The 17,762-nt window shown below is 44.1% G+C and overlaps 1 protein-coding gene across 3 annotated transcripts in view; it reads left to right on the top strand.

Moving 5' to 3' along the window:
- The window catches only part of hivep1 (HIVEP zinc finger 1), a 63,673-nt gene extending 49,304 nt beyond the window's left edge, over positions 1 to 14,369 (top strand). For all 3 annotated transcript variants that reach the window (XM_030740555.1, XM_030740554.1, XM_030740556.1), the window contains 7 exons: positions 394 to 447; positions 4,301 to 10,101; positions 10,200 to 10,333; positions 10,448 to 10,623; positions 11,152 to 11,253; positions 11,969 to 12,492; positions 12,658 to 14,369. In XM_030740555.1, coding sequence (XP_030596415.1) covers positions 394 to 447; positions 4,301 to 10,101; positions 10,200 to 10,333; positions 10,448 to 10,623; positions 11,152 to 11,253; positions 11,969 to 12,492; positions 12,658 to 13,755 — 7,889 coding nt within the window. In that variant the 3' untranslated portion in view covers positions 13,756 to 14,369. The remainder of the gene's footprint in view (positions 1 to 393; positions 448 to 4,300; positions 10,102 to 10,199; positions 10,334 to 10,447; positions 10,624 to 11,151; positions 11,254 to 11,968; positions 12,493 to 12,657) is intronic.
- The last annotated feature ends 3,393 nt before the right edge of the window (positions 14,370 to 17,762 follow it).

The raw sequence follows: 17,762 nt of genomic DNA, 5'->3' as shown, positions 1-17,762 counted from the left end.
CCCCCCCCCCCAGGAGGGGCATAAACTGCAGTTGAATATGCAAACTGATCTGTGGGTCAGAGCTCACACTGTGATAATCACATAGACTTGTTTGCAAACTTGCCCTGTGTATCGTACACCCTCGTGCTGCTCTTTCCTTTTTTTCTAGAAGTGGGTGTGCCTGCATGATTGTGTTTTTGTGTGCGCCCCCCCCTTCATATGATTACAGTAGTTTCCATAATGGAATAGTGCACTCTCTCTGCTATGGAAGAATGTCTGTTTTTCATTTGAAAGACCTTCATCCTGCTGCAGCCGTGTGGGAAGCATCCCCAGAATCATTAGTTCACTCTGCACTGCCTTCACCGTGGAGCGCGCTGCTCTGTGCTGAAAATGGTTTCTGCTCTTGTGTTGCAGATAAAATCGAGGAGGCACAGAAAGAGCTTAAAGACCCCAAAGGCTCACAAAAAGGTAAGAGATCTTTTATCAAAACCTTGCAATTTCCAGAGAAGTGTGAGGAGGGGGGGCTTTCTCTTTCATTTTTAATGTAGAATATCTTCTCTTTCACCACCTCGGGGTTTAACGGGAATTAAATAAGTAATTTAACCTAAAATAAAGCTCAAGCAAAAAAAGCACAAAATAAATGCAAATTGCTGATATGGAAAGGAAAGATTATACGGTCACTGCAGCGAGGCACGGCGAGCATATTTCAACCAGAGGAAACCCAAAGTGCTGCAGGGTGCACGGGCGAAAGCACAGAATGAGAAAATAATAAAAGCACGCAGAGTAAAAACAACAGTGGTTTACTGTTATTAATATTATTAAATCCTATATTTATACAGACAGCCTTTTCCCACGAGAAACCCGTGGAGGAGAAAAAAGTTCAAATTTAGAGCTAAAACAGGGAAAAGGATGACTTCAGATTATGAAGAGAGATTTTTGTGGTAACAAATTTTTGAACCCAGTTTTTGTTCCAAGTTTTAGTGGAAGAGGAGCAGCTGATGTTAGGAAGTCCTGCAGACTGACAGTAGGTGCAGCCTTAAAAACGTCTCACACAGTGCTGCTCCCGTTAATGAGGACCCTCCCACATTTTTATTGGACGTACAGTCTGAGAAATGTGCAATGATGTCACGACAAGTAGATTTCTTTGTATGCAACATTTTTAATTATACTTCAGTTTTGAGATGTTCCACACGGGTCTTAAAAAATGCAAATCAAAAGAATTTTGCAACAATCTAACTTTGTTTACTTGTTACTTTTTTTTTTAACTGAACATTGTTGATGTCCTTAAAGCATGCTGGCAGATATGGGTGGCAGTTGCCTGTTTATGTTTAGTGCTTGTACTTCCTTTAGCTTCTGTGAAACTACCTGTGATATAAAAGTTTTGTTTGGCTGCTTAAATATAATTTTATATAGGTGGTTACACTGTAATAATCTTAACCTCTGCTTCACTAAAATTTTAAGTCTCAATTTATTAGCAGTTAGATATTTACTACAGGTGTAACAACCTGAAACAAGACAGCAAACACTGATACAAATATCATAATAATATCTACAGTACTGTCCCATCTTTCCCTGATACCCCTGCAGAGCTGTTGCACATGTGGATGACGCTGACGCCAGCATTTATATCTGCGTGTGTGTGTGTGCGTGTGCGTGTGTGTGTGTGTGTGCATGCGTGTGTGTGTGCGGTGTGCCTGCATTGCTCTGTAATTTTACCACCAAAACATTAGTTGGCGATGGAGTTAATCTGTTCTCTTCCAGTCAATCCGAAAAATGGCAGCTGCAGATGTGACGTGTAGTTACATTTCTAACGATGCTGCAGATCAGGTTAAGGCATAAGTTATGGTGTGGGGTTTCAGAAGAGTTTGCAGTTATGACATACCAATAGTGCAGATTTACTGCATAATAAGCTTGGGGTTGGGTTTTGTTTTAGCCACATGCTAAATATGTTGGGTTTTATTGTTTGTTTTTTTTTAGCCAGAAGATGTTACATTTCTAATGAAGTCTTAAATATTTTAGCATTACAGTTTTTGTGTTAAAGGTTTTCCGTTCAGGTGTTTCAAATAGGTAAAAATTCTATAAAAAGCAGTGGACATTAACCAAACCCCTAACCCGTGATGGGCTGCCAGTCATTTGGTGGATATTATCAATATAACAGTTGATTTTTTTTTTTTTGTTATTGCTGTTATTCATTCCCTGTAAAGACAAAACGAGGTATGAACCCAGCAGCGTGTTTGGAAAATTGTTACACAAGGAGCGGAAGCGTGAGAACGAGCAGGTCATCTACTAATCAGAAGGTCAGGGTTCGATCCTCAGCTCCTCTAGTCCAAAGAAGAGACGACGCAGCGTGTTGCTGTGTGAAGGGCTGAAAATGGCACCTAAAAGCACTTTGACTGCTCAGTAAATGTAGAAAAGCACCATATAAGGACCAGTCCTTTAACATTTAAAGTTCCCTTTGTTTTGAGGTGTGCGCATAAACCCTTAGTAATCTATATCCTGACTGAACACATAAAGAACAGTTTCTTTGTTGAGTGCACTGTTGTGTAACTACATTCAAATAGAAAAGCCAGAGAATTAGCCTGCTGTGCATTGTCCTTTTAATGACACTCTGCTATCATGGAACCTTTGATTGAATCATCCACTGCAAATGGGATCGGGTGGTGATTCTAAACAGAGTATAAATATCTCAGTCCTCCTCTTAAAGTACAGCAGGTAGTTATATCACTGCCAGCAAGTCAAAGGGTAATCCCTTTGGCAACCATCCTTGTAAAGAAGTATGTCAGTTGCACTCAATTTAGATAAATAAAGCACTGCCTTTATTTTATATTAAATATGTTAATGCAGTTATGGGAAATTAATTGTTTAGAGATGAGGAAAAGGTGCTTTTGCCTCGATCCGTTTACGATGGAAAGCTCGTGATGAAGTCGTGTCCCTTTCTGCGCTGGTTTGAGTGGTTTGTGTTTCAGCAGCGGTTCACACAAACGTTCTTTATAATCAGAAAAGTTTATTTTAAAAATCGTCGGTTCGTTTGGAGACCTTTTGTTACATTAATTGCCAGCAGTTTTAATGCATGTTTGTGTGGAGAATGTATTAACTTATGTAAAGACGAGGCACTCCTCAATCTAATTATGCCAGAGGCCCTGAAGGAACCCTGAAGTCTTATTGGGAAATACCTACAGAGGCCAGGAAACTGTGACAGGCTGTGACACTGCTACTCTTACACAACATGCCCATGTCATTATTACAGGACACTGCGGCGGCATGGGTGCGGCCTCTCAAAAACAGTCCTGCTGTTATGAGAATGCAAATCTGTAGGCATGCAGATGCAGTTTGCTAGTTATTTGTTCCATTTTCTGATCAGCCGAGCCCTCATAGGTCAACGTTTCTTATCTACCAGGGCAAGAAATGATTGTTTAGTACTATTGAGGCCCACGCTTCATTATGTAAGCAGTCACACAGCTAACAAGCGAAAGGGTGACGAATCAACACTGTAATGCAATTGTCTTGCTATGTAACAACGTGGTATGAACAAGAAACCCACAAACCTTTGTGATTCAGTTAAAAGGCTTTGGAGAATAGTGTAAACATAAATTAGTCATTGAAGTTAACGCAGCACAGAATTAACAGTAAATGTAGTCAAAGTTGTTTAAAATAATGGGAAATAAAATGTTTGCAATTTATTTTTCTTCTTTGGCCACCAGGGCGGCGCAGTACCCTTGTTTTCTGTGATTGCATTAAAAAAAAGGCCTTAAAGCAAATGTGGCTTCTAAATTCTAAGAATTGTGATTAGAGTTGATTGTTGATTAGTTGAAACTGTATATAAAACACAATCAAGAGCTGTTAGTTCAGAAAACTGCACTTTTTTTTTCCTGTGGTTTTCTTATTTTGTTGATTTATTAATGCACATGTACATGAAATTCCAATTAACTGTTTAAATGTAAAAATAAAAGACCCGCGGCTCACGTGCTGCTGGGATCGAAGTGTGTTTCCAACATCACATTCTTCACGGTACAGTAAGTATGTGAGCTGCTGATCTTTTTCTTTTGTTGTCTGCGTGTACTTTTCTAGTTAAATCTAACAACAAGATCTATTTATTATTAAAAAGACATGACCTCCAAATGAAATATAAATGCTGCATGTCTAAAAGAGCTTAAATTTAAACTCATTTTATAAGCTGTCAGCAGTGTAAGCTGATTTTTTTTTTTTTTTTTACAGGGGGGGGGGTCTTCTTGTGCTCACTCCTTATGGTGGCATTGGGAGAGAAGATGAGGAAGATGGTGTTACTGTACCACGTTAATTATTGCCGTCTCTGTCTCCACAGGGCTCTCTGACAGCAGTCGAAGAAATACGGACAACATAAAAGGCCTTAAGAGGAAGAAGGTTGTTGCGGAGAATCAGCTGAAGAAAATTCCAAAATCTCCGGTGAAGAAACCCCTGCAGTCGAAAACACCTGAAGCTGCTCTCCACGGATTATCGTCCAAGGAAACTACGCCTTCTTGCTCCTCCTCCTCCAACAGTCCTTCCCACAATCTTTCAACATCACCCAGTGGAAAAAGTGACCAACGATATGCTCAACCAGTTGCAGCATCCCCTGACAAGGGGCCATTTTCTGCTGAGGCTGAAAGGCTGAAGCAGGAAACGTTATCCTCTAGGCCTCCATCACTTGAGCCCACAGTTGGTGAGGAGGACACTCTGATTACTGCTAAAGGGACTCTAAAGCCTAAAGAAAGCAAAAGCCAAGACTGCAACTTTGAGGGAGATCCTTACACCAACAGTGCTCCACTTGATGTCCTACTTAAGGCCATGGAGCCTGACTTCAGTACACTGGCTGAGAGGAAGCTCTCCATGCAGGTCGCAGCCATTGGTAAACATGTTGCCAACCTTCCTGCTCAACCCAGTGGTGAAGTCACAGCAATGCCCGCTGTCAATGTGGGTCTCCAGACCCAGCCTTCCCATATGCAGACCTATTACATTGACAAACAGGGCAACGTCATTGGCATTGCAGCACCACTACAGGGAAATGTGCATACAGCCCCACAGGTTACCTCCCCGCTTGCTACACCGCATTTTATGCCTGTTCCTTCCAATCCAGAAAAGCCTAGCTTGCACATAAACTTTAATGCAGGACCATCTACTATAACTCATGCACCTGTTCCCTCTGGCTCCAGTGCTTTGCCACAAAGCCAACCACCAGTTGTGCACACATGCCAGTCGCTTTCAGCCAGTGTTCCCAGCACCATTCAGGTCCCAGTTACACCAGGCAGCAACCAAGTTCAGATGACCACTGTAATGACTTTTGGTGCTGAACAGGTTTCCAAGGACCAAAAGCCTAAAAAACCAGGAAAGTACGTTTGTGAGTACTGCAACCGGGCATGTGCTAAACCGAGTGTGCTGCTCAAACACATCAGGTCTCACACAGGAGAAAGGCCATATCCCTGTGTTACTTGTGGCTTCTCATTCAAAACCAAGAGCAACTTGTACAAGCACAAGAAATCACACGCTCATGCCATAAAACTGGGTCTCATCGCACGCTCTGAATCTGGAGGCGGCTCGCTATCGCAAGAATCTGACAAAGCCACTGGAACGCATTCAGAGGCGGAGGAGAGCGGAGACAGTGACGAGGAAGGTAGCACTGCCGACTTAGACCCCGACTCGTCGCAAAGCAGCGCGGCAGCTTTGTCTGAAAACAGTTCACAGAGTGCAGGTGCGACACAAGCAAACCATGGGGAAGTAGACTCGTCAGGTGTTTCTGACTCAGTCAAATCATCCCCAGCACAGAGAGCTCATGAGCCTAAAGTGACAGCTGCACTTCCAAAGGTTGTCGTGTACCCAGTTAACGTCTCCCCTCTGAGGGCGGATAGTCCGAGAGTTGCAGGTGCAGCACCTGAGCAAGCGGCTGCGCAACGGCAACGGGACTTCCAGACTGCCAGTCTGAGATCGAACGTCACAGTCCTGTCATCTCTGAAAGAGGTGGATGGTGTAAATCCCTTACTAGACACTGTCAGTGAAGATGAGGACCAGCGCTGCAAGTCTCCACTGTTCGGCGGACATGCTCAGCTTCAGCGGCAACAAGCAACAGACTTTTCTCAGCAGCAGCAGCCCAAGTGTCTACTTAGTCCCCGTAGTTTGGGAAGCACTGATTCAGGTTACTTCTCACGTTCAGAAAGTGCTGATCAGGCCATGAGTCCACCCAGTCCTTTTGTAAAGGTAACTCCACCAGTAGATGTTGACATTGCCAAGAACACTCTTCCTAATGTCCCTCCTGTGGTCGCCACAGTCATGCATGTAGCACCTGAGCAGAGGCCGAGGGTCGCAGATGGGCAGATGCGTCCACGATTAGAAGCCAGTGCACGCTCTTTAGAAGAACGAATTACAAAGCTGATATCTGATAACGAGCTAGTAGTTGACAACAAGCAGCTGGACAGCGTAAAGCCAAGGAGGACCTCTCTCTCAAGGAGAGGTAGCATAGACTCCCCTAAGTCATACATATTTAAAGACTCTTTTCAGTTTGATCTTAAACCAATGGGAAGAAGGTCAAGTTCCAGCTCAGACATCCCCAAGTCCCCATTCACTCCCACAGATAAATCAAAGCCAGTATTTCTTCTCTCCGTACCCTCTCAATACCCACCGATGGATTGTTTGCCAATAACAAGGAGCAACTCTATGCCTACTACACCAGGACACTCTGCTCTTCCCCTTAATGTTGCTCCTGTCCCTCATCCTTTGAGAAGTAGTCAGTCGTGTGATGACAAAATTAGTACGCTGAATGATGATGTGTTTTCTTCAGCTCCGTCAACCCCTAATCCTGCAATGCATTCTCGCACCTTAGTCAGACAAATAGCAGTAGAGGACTTTTCCCACAGTGAGGGACATGGCCTCCCCTCTGTTCGCTCCATGGATGAGGGCTACCATGGACAAAGCAATTCTGCAGAGCACATGCAAAGAAGCAGATCTTTTGAACACAGTCAGGAGAGAAACAGAAAGCCTCAGCAGACTAAAGGCACGATGTACGAGTGTGAAACGTGTCGTAACCGGTACAGAAAGTTGGAGAACTTTGAAACTCACAAGAAATTCTATTGCTCTGAACTTCATGGCCCAAAAAACAAACCAATGGCTGCCAAAGAAAGTGACCAAGATGTTTTTCATGTAAACATACAGCAGCCCATAGCAGCAGCAACTACAAGTGGACCAGGAGTACTTGAACAACAGACATCATTTAGGAAGAGGAGGAAAATGAAGAGTGTTGGTGATGAGGATGATCAGTCCCCAACTGATACTATTCCACCTTGCTCGGTTAGTTTTGAGATGCCAGCAGTTCTAGCAAACAGGACTTTTCATCAGCATGCTCTAATAGTGGATATACAACCCAAAAACAACCAGCCAAAGCTACCTCAGATACAGCTTGTAGCAAGAGGCATTAATTCTTCAGATTCCAGACTGTCTCCAATACGAGAGACCCAGGTCAGCACCCCTACTAAAGGAAACATGCAAAGGCAAGGCAGCGGTACTTCAGTCATCAGACACACCAACTCTCTCAGCAGACCCAATTCCTTTGAGACCGAGTCTATTGACAGGATCTCTCCTGTTGACAGCATGGAGAAGGATCCCCTGAACAAACCCAAATCAGATGTAACATCTGGCGTCTCAACTGACAGTTACCACGAAGCACTATCAAAACCTAAGAGCATGGACTATGGAAAACAACGGAAAGAGCAGTGCACCGATGGGACAGCGGCACCACTCGGTGAACACTCCACTCCTGTCCATCAGTCTCGCCTTGTTCGTCAAAATAACATTCAGGTTCCTGAGATTCTGGTCACGGTGGAACCAGACAGAGAACATGAAACACAGACTGCTGAGCCAGCAGATAAACCTGCCGATCAGTTTAGCTGGCCTCAGAGAAGTGAGAGTTTGTCAAAGCTACCAGCAGAGAAACTTCCTCCTAAGAAGAAAAGAATTCGTCTGGCTCAAATGGATCATTCATCGGGTGAATCCAGTTTTGAGTCCAGCCTCTCACGAAGCCTCAGCAGGGACAGCAGTCTCTCTCGTGGCTCCAGCATCTCAGCCTCTTTTGACAGGGATGAGCCATCTAGATCAGAGAGTCCTTCTCGAGGAGACTGTGTTGGTAAAGTTCCAGAGACTCAGTGTTTGCCAACAGCCTTCAACACCCTTGGTGTTCCTGGAATGATGAGGCGCGCCGCATCCGAACAGATCACTTGTACTCAACCCTCTGTGGAGATTTCATGTGACTACCGCAGCAAGTCCTTTGACTGTGGAAATGTATCTCCAAGTAGATCTCTGTCACCTGCTGCACAGCCAAAAAGTGGACAACTCTCCCAAGTTGCCCAGGTGCCACTTATTGAAAGGAGACGGGGGCCACTGGTTCGGCAGATGTCTTTAAAGATCGGCCCTGAAAGTCAGCAGCCTGTTCGTAAAGCTGTCACACCTTTAGATAAACCTCTGATTGGAAATGTTAGCTCTTTTACTCAGAGCAGATCCCAGCAGATTCACATTACTAGTAGGCGTACTGTGCCTCAGCCCTTTGTCCTGCACACAGAAGAACCACCACTGCAAAAGAATGAGCAAATGGTGCAGAGCATTAATTTGGGTAGCCCAACTCAGCAGCCTCAAGTCCACGGCCTTCCACACCCTTGGCACCAAACATCAAGAGTTCAAATTTGCCAAAAGATACAGCAGCCACTTAACCAGATCTCAGTTTGTCGAGAGAACATCCAAAACAAACGAGCTGACTCCGAAGAAAAGAAATGTTTTGTGCCCAAATACCAACTACAGTGTCCTGCTCAGAGAACAGGCCAAACATTTTCATTTTCTAGTACACAGGGAACGCCGATAGCCTTGCCAGTTTTAACAATACCTATTGCCAATCCGATTTTGAGCATTTCAAAATCATCTGATGTAATCCAAAATGTGTATGTGGCTCAACCCAGTCAACAGGCTGCAGACATTAAAACACAGACCATTGTTTTGACGGGTGAACAGCAAAGGGAGTCGTTTGATCAAACCCAAGGAAGTTCTATACCGCTGCCACAGATCCTGATCACTCACGAGCAGATGCACCCTGCTCCCTCTGTGCACAATAAAAATAGCCTGTCGTCCACTCCCAGTGTAGAAAGTGATGCTCGTGCTGCAACAACTGCAAAGAAGGACAGGAGTCAAGCTCAGACTGGAGGGCCTCATAACCATACTGTAGAACAAACTCCTCCTCTTGGGTCTTTACATTGCACGCCGAAACTGGCATCGGTAACACTATGCCCGCAGCAGGAACCCACTGCATCAAGCAAACGAATGTTGTCACCTGCCAACAGCTTGGACATCTACATGGAAAAACACCAAAAACGGGCTAAGGATGAGCATGGTGTGGCCTGCCTAACTGATGGCCGATCGGTCAATTATCTCAATTCCAAGATGTCAGAGGTGACCCGACAACGGAAGCTGATGCTTGTCAGGCAGGTGTGCACAACCGAACCGGTGGACAGTCCCATTGAGACTGAGGCCCCACCTCTGCCCCAGGTTAAATCATGTGGGGAGAAGGACTTGGAGGCTACTGATGACGTTAAACCTATGTCACCTGATGGTGCCGGGATGGAAAAAGACACAATAACTGTAATTCATGAAGAGGCAAGCTCTGTCCTGAATATGTCACCTGGTAGCCAGAGCACCTCCGTACCTGCCAACAACAATCTGAAGCCTCAAGAAAAAGCTGAGGAACAGAGGTGGACTCCTGCCAAATCTCCAATTAGGCCCTCCAGCTTCCATGGTGGTCAGGTGAAACTGACCACATCTGTGTCTGTGGTTAACACAAAAGACAGCCACCGCCTCTCTTTCCCTAGCCTGAAGACCACCACTACTTTCACATGGTGTTTCTTGATGAAGAGGAAACCCCTACATGTTCAACAGACTGACCTGAAGACTTCAGCATACGCTACCTGGACAGTCAATCCCAACAACCCTAACCCACTGGGGTTGCCCACCAAGGTGGTCATGTCTTTGTTTGACTCCAAGCAAAGCTCCAAGAAAATACACTACACATCAGCCATAAAAACGAGTGGGAAATCAGACATCTTGTCTTATTCAGGCAAGCTGAAGGATGTCATGCCCAGGGTAAGACCTAACTTTCTGCAAAGTCTGAAACATCCTAATGTTTTGTTGGAGACCTGTTTTCTTGAAACTCATCCAAAAATATATTCTTTTTCCTGCAGATGCCAGTAACCCAAAAGTCTGCATCAGTCGAAACCAAGAGTAAAGTGCAACCAGAGACTCAGGCCAGCAACGACTCAGACAAGGAGTTGGCCACTTCGACGGAACCGAGACGAATCAAAATATTTGATGGCGGGTACGAAACGGAACGATTTGCTTATATTACAAATACTAGAACCATTATTTGGATGGTTTTATATGTTTGCTTTCTGTTACATTCGTGCCTCACGATTACATTTCAAACCCACAGATACAAATCTAATGAGGAGTATGTTTATGTGCGCGGCCGCGGACGAGGCAAATACATCTGTGAGGAATGTGGAATTCGCTGCAAGAAACCGAGCATGCTGCGCAAACACATCCGCACTCACTCTGATGTTCGGCCGTACCACTGTGTCCACTGCAACTTCTCCTTTAAGACGAAAGGTCAGTGTCAAAAGCCATGCCCTCATGAATCCTACCGCACAATTCGTGAAGTCCTTTTCTCACTTTGAATGCAGTACATCGAATAAGCAGATGAATTTATGGTTTTTCTGTTGCTGTTTACCTCACATAAACAACAATGAATATACTTCTATGAATTTTTATAAAATTTTGATACCTGATCGTGGAATTTAGTACTCTCTATCTGCAGCATATCTGAACTGGAAGAGTCCACCTCTTCCTTTTACAAGCTGTGAAATTAAAAATGTTCCACCATCTCTTAAACCAAGACAGTATGATTCATCATTCTTTATCGAACTTGCCTACCCACGCGACACTGCAGAACAGTACTTGGTGTCAGCAACCCACGTTCATTTAAAAATGTCTTTATCAGTTACTCACCCTTTACGTAGTGCTTTCCCAAAGACCGCATACTCTTACATAAACTCCTTCTGTGCTATTGTTCAAGCTCTACCCACCCGTAAGACCTCATTGCCTCTTTTTTTTCTTTTGTCGTTGTCATCGTTGCAGGCAATCTGACCAAGCACATGAAATCCAAGGCCCACAGTAAGAAGTGCATGGAGATGGGGGTGCCTGAGGGTCTAATTGATGATCAGGATGCCGAGGACTCTGGTACGGTGCTTCACTGCTCGGGCTTTGCCCTGAGGGAAATAAAGAAGGATCATTATTTGCACAAAAGCCGTAACTTAAATGAGATGAACAGTTTGTCTGCAAAATATGAGTTTTGTGTTACAGTATATCGTTACATATATAATAGTGACTTAATTCAGATTTATTTATGCAGTCAGCTTTGGTTTCAAACAACAGGGTTGCCATTCTTTTAATAGTTTAATGAGATGAAATATAAAACACGGAGTGTCCCTGCTTTTGCTCTGTTGCTATGTCGATCAATGGCTTTGCCACAGTCTAATTAGAAATTCTAAATGCAGCTTCTTCCTCTTAACTCAAAGCGCATGTGGGCGACATGCACAGCGTTTAGAAAGAGGAAATTGCTGCATCTACTTTTAGAAAAAAAAAAGGAGAGAGAGGGAGAGAGAAGCTGCCTGAAAACATTCTGTAGTCCAAGTCTCTAACAGCTTATTTGTTTTTCCTCCTCTGCCTGTGATGGAGCTCAGGGGCGTATGGTGGTGTAGGGTGTGAAACACTGCAGCTGCAGCAGCACAAAATATATCCCTGAATAGCATGCCTAGTGTTGGATTTTCTCACTTTAAGAAATACGTGTAGATGATAATGGAAGATATTTAATGAATGAGAGAGCCTTTTTTCCACAGCTGTGATTTGCTGCAGAATTCAGACTAAATTTTCTTCCAATGTATTTTCTCTGCAGGAGATCGCAGTCAGGTGAGCAGTGCTGACCGTCAAGATTCAGATGGAGATGACTCAGATGGCCCCGATGATGAGGAGAATGATGACAATGAGGAGGAAGAGGAAGACAGCCAGGCAGAGTCGGGACTCTCTACCAACCCTTCTGTGTCTGCCAGTCCACAGCATATCTCTTCTAAAGAGGCCGACATCCCTCCTAGCGCACTCCTAGCCCAGATGTCGATCAGCTCTATCTCTCTCCCTCTGTCCCAGCCTACAGCTCCCGAATCCCACGCAAAATACTCCGAATCCATCCCCATGATGAGCCCCTTGTCCCTGAGCACGCACTCAGGCTCCTGCTGCAGTCCAATGCCTTTCCCTAACTCGCCTCCACCTGTTGCCACCACATCAGAGTCGTACACCTCAGACACGGAGTCGGTGCACATGATGAGCCCGGTGTCACCATGCAGGCAGATGTCCATCGACTACCCTGACTTTGATGTGCCCCCTAGTCCCCCAGTGCAAGGCAAGGGCTCCAAGCTAGGCCAGGTGAGACCCACCTTTTCTCATTGTGTCCCCCTGCACCCCCTCCCTGTCTGCTTACTGTCTTTCATTTCCATACCAAACCAAAGGTGAATCCTATAGGACTGATCCAAATATATTGTGTAGGATTTTGCAACATTAAGAAGTAAGATTATTTCTTTCCTTTCACAGGACACCTCTACATCTCCTGCTGCGACAGCCAGTGAATCGAGTATACCAGTGGACCGGGGCACACAGACTTCCTCCTTTGTGTCTCAGGTTCCTTCACACTTCCCCCCACAGGGTGTATCTCAAACACCAGGAGCAGAGACCCAGACCCACCTATTCAGTCACCTGCCCCTGCACTCCCAGCAGCCGTCTCGCTCCTCTTACAGTATGGTCCCAGTTGGGGGGATCCAGCTGGTTCCTGCTGGCCTGGCAGCTTATTCTACCTTTGTACCAATCCAGGCTGGCCCCGTCCAGCTCACTATCCCAGCTTTGAGCGTCATTCACCGAAACACGAGCCCCTTGGCAGCTCCCAACACTCCACCCCAGCCGGAGAGCTTGCCAACTCAGCCACTTGTGGTCCAGGAACCAATCAGCAGTGTTGTTCCCTGCTTCCCTCTAGGGCAGGTTGCTGGCTTGCAGGCTCAGACAATCCAGCCAGTGGGTCTGGAAACGCTTAACCTCATGGGCCTGACCAACGCAGGCCTGGCGTCCACACAGCTGCTGCCCCAGCAAGGCCTCACCCTCAATGCTGCCCTCGGAGTGCAAGTTTTAGCCGCCAACCCAACGTCCCAAAGCAGCACTGGCCCGCAGACACACGTCCCAGGCCTGCAAATAGTAAATATCGCTCTGCCTGCCATCATTCCTTCGCTCAGCCCTCTGTCCACCCTCAGTCCCCTCCCTGGATCTTCTGAGAGGCAGGGAAGCCCCGACGCTCCGGGAACACAGCCATCTCAAAATGAACACAGGCTCGGTTCACCCACGGCGCCTTTGACGGTCAGCAGCTCTCCAGAACTGACCTCAGGCTGCAGGCCTAGCCCCAGAGGTAACAGTGGAGCAGAGCTCGCACAGACTGCGGCAAGGGAAGAACGAGAAAAATCTCCACAGCAGAATCCGTCACCAGCTCCCGACAGTCGAGCGAACAGTCCCAAAGAGCCTACAGTCGACAGAGCCGGTAATCCCGCACCTCTACGACCACCGCCAGCGACCAGCTCGCAGAAAGTGATTGATGACTATAACGAGGCCTCCAGTGACGATGAAGACCGACTGGTTATTGCCACCTGAAACTCTTGTCACTTTCTAATACTGAAAACACTTTTCAGGGGTTTGTTTCTCAGCAAATCACCTTTCAAAGCACAGATGCTGACATTCATATTGTACGTGCAATCATATGATGACGATGATGATGACCAATCATGTTATTTTTACTTTTATTGTCAGCTCCAGACAGTTTCTTTTTTGTACATGTTGTATAGACAATTGTGCCTTTATGGAGTTTCTTGTTTAGGAATCTGTACATAATTCCTTAAGAATTCAGTCGTTGCTCGTGTTTATTTCAAAAAATAAATAAAATAAAAAGAACCATAACGATGGGTTATAACGATTTTATTTTGGAGGATTCTTCATTCGTAAATTTATGGAAATATAAATGTTGTACTTGTATATGTACATTTCTATGGATTATCGGGCAATGTTTCTGTGTACAGATGTTGTGTTCAACTATTTATTATAATCCATCAGTCCATAGGTATGTGCATTATGGTAGCTCTACATTGCTGTATCAATATTCTTAACTGTATCAGTAAAAAAAAAAAAATTGTTTATAAACCTTTAAACTGTCTTGTACTTTCCTGATTAAACAAAGAGGGAGGAGTTTCTGCCCTCTGAACACCTGCAAACCTCACTGACTTCCAACATCGGTTTACAGGCTGTGACTCCTGTCATCAAACACAGACTTCGGTTTGCTCCTCCCCCTAATAATATGAGCTACTTTTAGCTCCGCCCTTAATCACGAGGGGTCGACAGGGCAGGAAGCGCCGCATGTTTGTCATCTTATGGGTTAACGTGTGATCACTAACATGAAACATTGGTCACAACCAGAGCAAGATTGTCAGTAGACATTTTTATGGTAGGCTTGTGAGCGGATTACAGGTGACAGGCGCTCGTTACTAATCGCAGTATTTCATTCTAACACTACACAAATCGACTGCATTTACTGTAACTGCAGTGCTGAACTGACACACTGGACTTCAGAAATTAATCAAGCATAACATTCAATCATTAAAACAATCTTTTCTGTTCAGGAAAGTAAATAACTGTAATTTTACTGATGGACTGACCATTACAGAAACATAAAAAATGATTCTGGTAATTACCAATGCTGTTAATGTAAGCTTTATGCCACAGCTGCCATAAATTAGGTGGTGGTCTAATAAATTTGTGAAGCCCTGCAGGTTTAAGGCTCACATTTTAAAACCTGCAACGATCAGCCAACATGGTTTTAACTTTTCAAATATTTTATGTTACTTTATGTTAAAACTCAGAAATCTTTACAGGCCAAACAGAAAAGGAAAAGATTTGAAGAATTAATTGATGAGCAAATAATTTGTTACAGCTGTTACAAAAAAGTTACCAAAATGAACACATTTAATATGCATATTATGAGGAATTGCATCAAGCTGCCATGTAATGATTAACTCTGACTTTAGTATGCACTCTTCCTATATTAATAGTTTGAGCCAAAAATATTGCTGATTATGTTTGTTCTCAGTGTTTGGACTTTAGTGCCTCTCTCAAAGATTATGTTGCACGGGTTTGCTTCAGCACTCATGCTCTGATTCTAACCTTTTTGTGGACCTGAGGAGAATGAGAAACAGCTCACTGCTCTGTGCAAAATGATGAAAAAATACTGCAACACTCTCCAACTGTAGTTCAGTCCTTGTTTTTAAATGTGCTGCTTTGTAGAACCGGTGATGTTCGACACTTTAATGATAAACAGATCAATGAGCGACATTCAATTTAAAGATGAAACTACACTTATTTTACACGTACAAGAAAGTGAAGGTGAGAAGAGCTCTCAGAAGGCCAAACGTAGCAATCTGGCCTGAATGAGGGAAATTTCCCTCTCATCTTAAGAGGCTTTCAGCGATAACCTCCTTGTTCTGCCCCATTCAGAGAGGTGACTCATCCATCTACAGTAAAGACCTACAGTAAATCTTACTACCCCCTCCTCCCTCAGGACTGGCTGAAACCTGTGGATGAAGCTATAGCAAAGCAAACAGAGACCCCTAGAGGTCAAGATGTGCTAAGCTGATGAAGTGAAGAGCCCAAACAGAGAACAGTCAGAACCAAACAGGCCAGTTTCTAAAGGCTTACACAGCATTTCAGCACATCATGCATGATTTAAACATGAGCACCAAATTTTTAACCCAAACCTTACAAATCTGCTTCTGATGCAGCTCTTCTGCTTTGTTTCTTTTCCCAGGCAGTGGAAACTCTCAATGCCAGCTCCTGATTAGGAGCCTCAGAGCCCGATACTTTACCTAAGACTTTTCCACTTTGAGTGTGCGCGCGCGCGCACACACACACACACACACACACACACACACACACACACACACACACACACACACACACACACACACACGACCAATTTTCCACTGCTGCCTACAGCAGTGTCTGAAAGGGAAGTACCCCTTGGTTTCCACAGTTTATTACAGCTGCTGGTGTTGGAGGGAAACCATTAAATTAAGGAGCCTGCTCTTACTTTCAGTAATCATTATCACTCCATTCATCCAGCAGGAGCTTATAGTCATTGCAAGGGAATAATGTAGTACAACATACAATCACAAAGTACCTCACATGCTGCAAATATTAATTTCATATATGGAATTCAACCAGAATCCCTCTCCATGGCCCCCCTCTTATCAGCTGATATGTTTAATCTACAGCAAAAGTCTTAATCAAAGGGACATCAGATAAAGATGTTTGCATTGGTTATGTAATGTTAGATGTATTGTTTGTACTGTATTAGGAACATAAAAGTACTTGCATTAAAATAATTTCTTCTTCCAACTCATGAACAGAACAAAATCCTCTCCAAACAGGCAGTGAGGCAGCGTCTTTGTCTGCAGCTACACAAATCACAAGCTGCAATTTGAGCGCGAGCTCGCCGCTCTAGACGAGGCCTGAGTGTCTCATTGGAAGCTGTGGTTAAGTGGATTCACAGCGGACAATACTTTGCACCGTTTCATAGACTCAGATATCGACGTGTGTATTGAAGTAAGAAATGAAAAGCAAATTGCATCGTGCTGCTGAGGTCTAATCGGGCGCACACTCCATTTATACTTGCACTGGGTTCATTTTCTCCTCATGAAACAATATGTGAGAAAGTTTTTCCACTAGCAAGCCTCATACTCACAAGATCAGTCTCATGTTTAAAGCGTGCCACAGTGGGTAAGATAATAAAACCATTTTTAATAGGTATATTTACTTTGTTTTTAACACCATTAAAAATAAAGTATAATTTATTGGTGCATTGATTTGAGGTTTCAGTCCAGTGTGTAGATTATAATTTAATGATTTATTTGGCATTTCTACATTTATTAGGTGGGTATACCAAGGCAGGAATAGTGCAGTATAGTATAATAAGAGACAGGAAGGGTATGAGATGCAGTGCGGGTTGGTCAGCTGGGAATTGAAACAGCAATCCCTGCTTGAAGGCATCTGCGCCCACACGGGACGCACCGCTAGCTGCTCTCTGATGCTTTTGTGTGTCTGTATCATTTTATGCTGCTGACTTGGCCAGATCTTCATTGCAATCTTGCCTAAATAAAATTTAATTTTTTTTTTTTTTTTGAAGGCATAATTGGGCTCAACTGTGGTCACGCTGCAGTCTGTCATTAGGATTTAACATTATACTTGTTCATCTACAGGTCTAATTTTTACTGGATAGCATTTTTTGCCAGCTGTTTTGCATAAAGCTACCATATAGCTTCCCTTCATCACCTTAATTAGGGACGAACCTCTTTAGCAGGGTTGAAGTCATTTACAGGTAGCTTTCATCATAGTTTCTGATCACTTTTCATTTTCCTGGCTGATCTGCACTGGACTGCACTAGATGTCTGCTTCACACAAGAAAATCAATCAACCTCTTCCCCTCACAAATGTTGTTCTTTTCCTTCTTGCCATCAATTAGCTGATACCTACAAATAAGATAAGGATTAAACAATCTTAAATTATACCCTCATTGAATTCAGGGAATAAGGCAAATTTTAATTTCATTCATCACT

The sequence above is a fragment of the Archocentrus centrarchus genome, chromosome 11 (genome assembly GCF_007364275.1).
Source record: "Archocentrus centrarchus isolate MPI-CPG fArcCen1 chromosome 11, fArcCen1, whole genome shotgun sequence".
NCBI lineage: Eukaryota > Metazoa > Chordata > Actinopteri > Cichliformes > Cichlidae > Archocentrus > Archocentrus centrarchus.
The sequence above is the reverse complement of the archived record's forward strand: the minus strand, read 5'-3'. Positions and strand labels throughout refer to the sequence as shown.